This window comes from Crocuta crocuta, unplaced genomic scaffold (assembly GCF_008692635.1).
Source record: "Crocuta crocuta isolate KB4526 unplaced genomic scaffold, BGI_CrCroc_1.0 scaffold610, whole genome shotgun sequence".
Lineage (NCBI taxonomy): Eukaryota > Metazoa > Chordata > Mammalia > Carnivora > Hyaenidae > Crocuta > Crocuta crocuta.
The window spans coordinates 973,305-976,512 of NW_027527456.1; the positions used below are offsets into that span (position 1 = coordinate 973,305).

At 54.9% G+C, this 3,208-nt stretch overlaps 1 protein-coding gene across 1 annotated transcript in view; it reads left to right on the forward strand.

Annotated features, from left to right (window-relative positions):
- The window catches only part of SLC9A7 (solute carrier family 9 member A7), a 157,002-nt gene that overhangs the window by 134,142 nt on the left and 19,652 nt on the right, over window positions 1–3,208 (forward strand). The window contains exon 15 of the mRNA XM_077762923.1: window positions 723–786. Within this exon, the coding sequence (XP_077619049.1) occupies window positions 723–786 (64 nt within the window). The remainder of the gene's footprint in view (window positions 1–722; window positions 787–3,208) is intronic.

The following is a 3,208-nucleotide window of genomic DNA, read 5'->3' on the forward strand; positions in this document are numbered from 1 at the left end:
GAGTGAGGAAGGTTCAGGGATGAAGAGTTAACAGGTGCACGAGGCGACAGGTGGCGTGTTACTAAAGCCCAGTAGAAGCGTGGGATCTGCTGTGAGTGGCTTTCGCCACTTTGCCTTCTCTCTCTGCCTTCAGCTGTTGATCTCGGATGTGCCCATTCCCAGGTCACCTCTGTTGCAGGATATTTAGGCGACGCGTGCCGATGGCTGCGAGTTTATTTGAATGCATCTAAAAAATTACACAGCTGAGAGACAGCTGGCTAGCTAGGCGATAAAGAAACTCCAGCAAAATGTCACTGGTAGCGTCCAGGTGGTGGGCATGCAGGTGTTCACTGTGAATTCCTCCCGCACTGCCCCGGACATGTGAAAACTCTTGGACTAGAAGTTTAGGAGATTAGAAGGTCAGGGCAGAGGTGAGGAAGCAGCAGAAAGGAAAAGGTGGGGGTGCAGGGCTCAGTGGGATCCACCTTTGGATAACTCGGATCGTCTGGTGCAGGAAGGCATAGGGTGTAAGCGCACGGTACTTCTTGTCTCTTCTGGGCTCTGGCGTGGTACCTGACCTCTGTCTCATGACTTTTGCATGCAGCCCTCCTCTTATAGCTAACTCCTCCTTCCACTTCCGGGAGACGGTCAGCCCTCTCGGCTACCTTCCGCCAGCGTGGCCGCCACGGTCCCAGCTAATACTCTTCGTTTTTCTCCTTGTCTTTTTCTCTGGTGACTTCTAGAGTCGGTGTGGACCCCGATCAAGACCCACCACCCAGCAATGACAGCTTTCAAGTCTTACAAGGGGTAAGTCACAAGGGAGGCCTCTTCCGGGGGGAGACATCGTTAAAACTAGCTAAACGTGGGGCGCCTGGGGGACTCAGTCGGTTGAGTGTCCGGCTCGACTTCGGCTCAGGTCATGATCTCACGGTCCATGGGTTCTAGCCCCGAGCTGGGCTCTGTGCTGACAGCGCAGAGCCTGCTTCGGATTCTCTCTCTCCCTCTCTCTCTGCCCCTCCCCTGCTCACGCTCTCTCTGCCTTTCTCCTGCTTACACATGCATGCTCTCTTTGTCTCTCAAGCTGTTTCTTAAAATAGCAACAACTTATTGAGCATTTACTACATGCCACGCATCTTTACATGGAGTCCCTCACTGTGAGCGTGACAACAACCTCATAAGGTAGGTATTATTGTCCCCATTTTACAGATTAGAAGCTGGAGTCTGAGAGTCTCAGTGAGTCCTCGACGGCTGGAGAATTAGAAAGTCACGAAAGCGGGATCTGACCCCGGGGTCACCGTTCTTAAACAACATACTGAGAGGGTAGGCCGGCCAGGAAGAGTGTTCAAGCTAAGTCCCTGACTGCGTACTTTCCCAGCATGGGTATATTGAACACCCTGGTGGTGGGCTCGCCGTCACTGGGTCAGCGTCTGTTGGTGATGCCCTGGCAGGGGAAGGGGAGGGCTGGGGTCTGACTCCCCGGGCAGATTCTCCAGCCCCGGGAATCTGAAGAAGAGAGGAGAACTCAGTTATAGAGGATTCTAGGCCCTGGAGGAACAGGACGGCCTGAGATCGGCCACATCCTTCCTGTCTTCACACCCTCCTGCCCCACTGTAGGGGCTGAAGGTCATAATGGTTAAGGCTTAGGCGGGGGTGGTGGCAGCCGCGACGGCCTGGGACGGCCTTGGCGGGGAGCTGTCGAGGCTGTGGGCACAGGAGAGGCCAGCAGGGAAGAGTGGTCCCCGCTGCTGCGGAGAATCCCCATGGTGTCCCCTTGGCAGAGAGGGGCGTGGTGGCCTGTGGCTTTGCCATGGGCTCGGGTTACGGTTGTTGCAGATAAGAGACCTCTGGTGACATAAGAAAGTGAGCAGCAGATCCTCTTGCTCACGGAGTCTCTGGAGTCTGTAGGTCAGGAATCTGGAAAGGGTAGCATAGGAGCTGCTTGTCTCTGCTCCGAGTAGAAAGCAGGGGGGAGGCTGGAATCATCCAAAGACTCATTCACTCGCGGGTCTGGCACGTGCACTGGGAGGACCCCAAAGACTAGGGAAGCCGGAGGGGCGGGGCCCGAATGCCTACGCCTGGCTCTGCCACATGGCCTCAGGGCATCGGACTTCTTACCTGGTGACTCAGGCTTCCGAGAGCCAGCGTCCCGGCCGGCAAGGTGGAAATTCCATGGCCTTCCCTGACCCTGCATGTCTCCCGGCCTCACGTCTGCGACTTTCTGGCGGTCACAGTGGGCTGATTCAAGGGGGAGTGGAGAGTGACCATAACCTCTTTATGGGAAGGGCATCGACGAAGGGACAGACGTGATTCTGAGATGCTGTGACACCCCCATGGTGGCTCCAGGCTCGCCCCTTCCTGAGGCTGCAGGTTCCCGGGAAGGCAGGGTCAGGGGAGAAGGGAACAGACATTTGTTACAGAATGCCGTGACTTGGCCTCAGGAAGTCTTTTGTTCGAGATGGAATCCCTAGGGCTGAGCACAGAGCCTGGCACCTGGGGGCGCTCACTGGGTATTGATGGGCAGGGGGGGCCACCAAGAGGAGTTAACAGTACAGCCGGAATGGTTAGTGACCCCACGCGTGTGTTGTCCATGAAGCCACGGAGGGTATTTGTCTTTTTTCCAGTCAGCTTGGCATTGCACTGAATCCTAAACCCAGTCTACATGTTTAAGATTCCAGAGGACCTTCAAAACGGCTCCGTCCCCTGCACCAGATTTAGCAAGTGCTGCAGGGCCCAGTTGCTGCTGCCGCTTTTTCTGATTTCTTTCTCAGGGCTGGTCACATCTTGGTGGTGATGCTCCTTAAGGGACACAAAACCACAACCTCTGAAAGATCCCGGGCATTTTAGGAAGAGATTCTATTAGAACAGGCCATTGTGTTCGGAGCTTGCAGTTTCAGTGAGTAATTCTCGTTAAAGAGTTGCCCTTGGACTCTAGCTTTGATTGAGGAGTTTGCAAAACAGGTGTTCAGCACTTGTGCACCTAGAAGCTAATGTAGAGGACAACACTTAGGGGTGCCTGGGTGGCTCAGTTGGCTGAGCGCCTGACTTCAGCTCAGGTCATGATCTCACGGTTCGTGGGTTCGAGCCCCGTGTCGGGCTCTGTGCTGACAGCTAGCTCAGAGCCTAGAGCCTATCTTCGGATTCTGTGTCTCCCTCTGTCTCTGCCCCTCCCCTGCCCACACTCTGTCTCTCTCTCTCAAAAATAAATAAATTTTAGAGTAAAACACTCAGA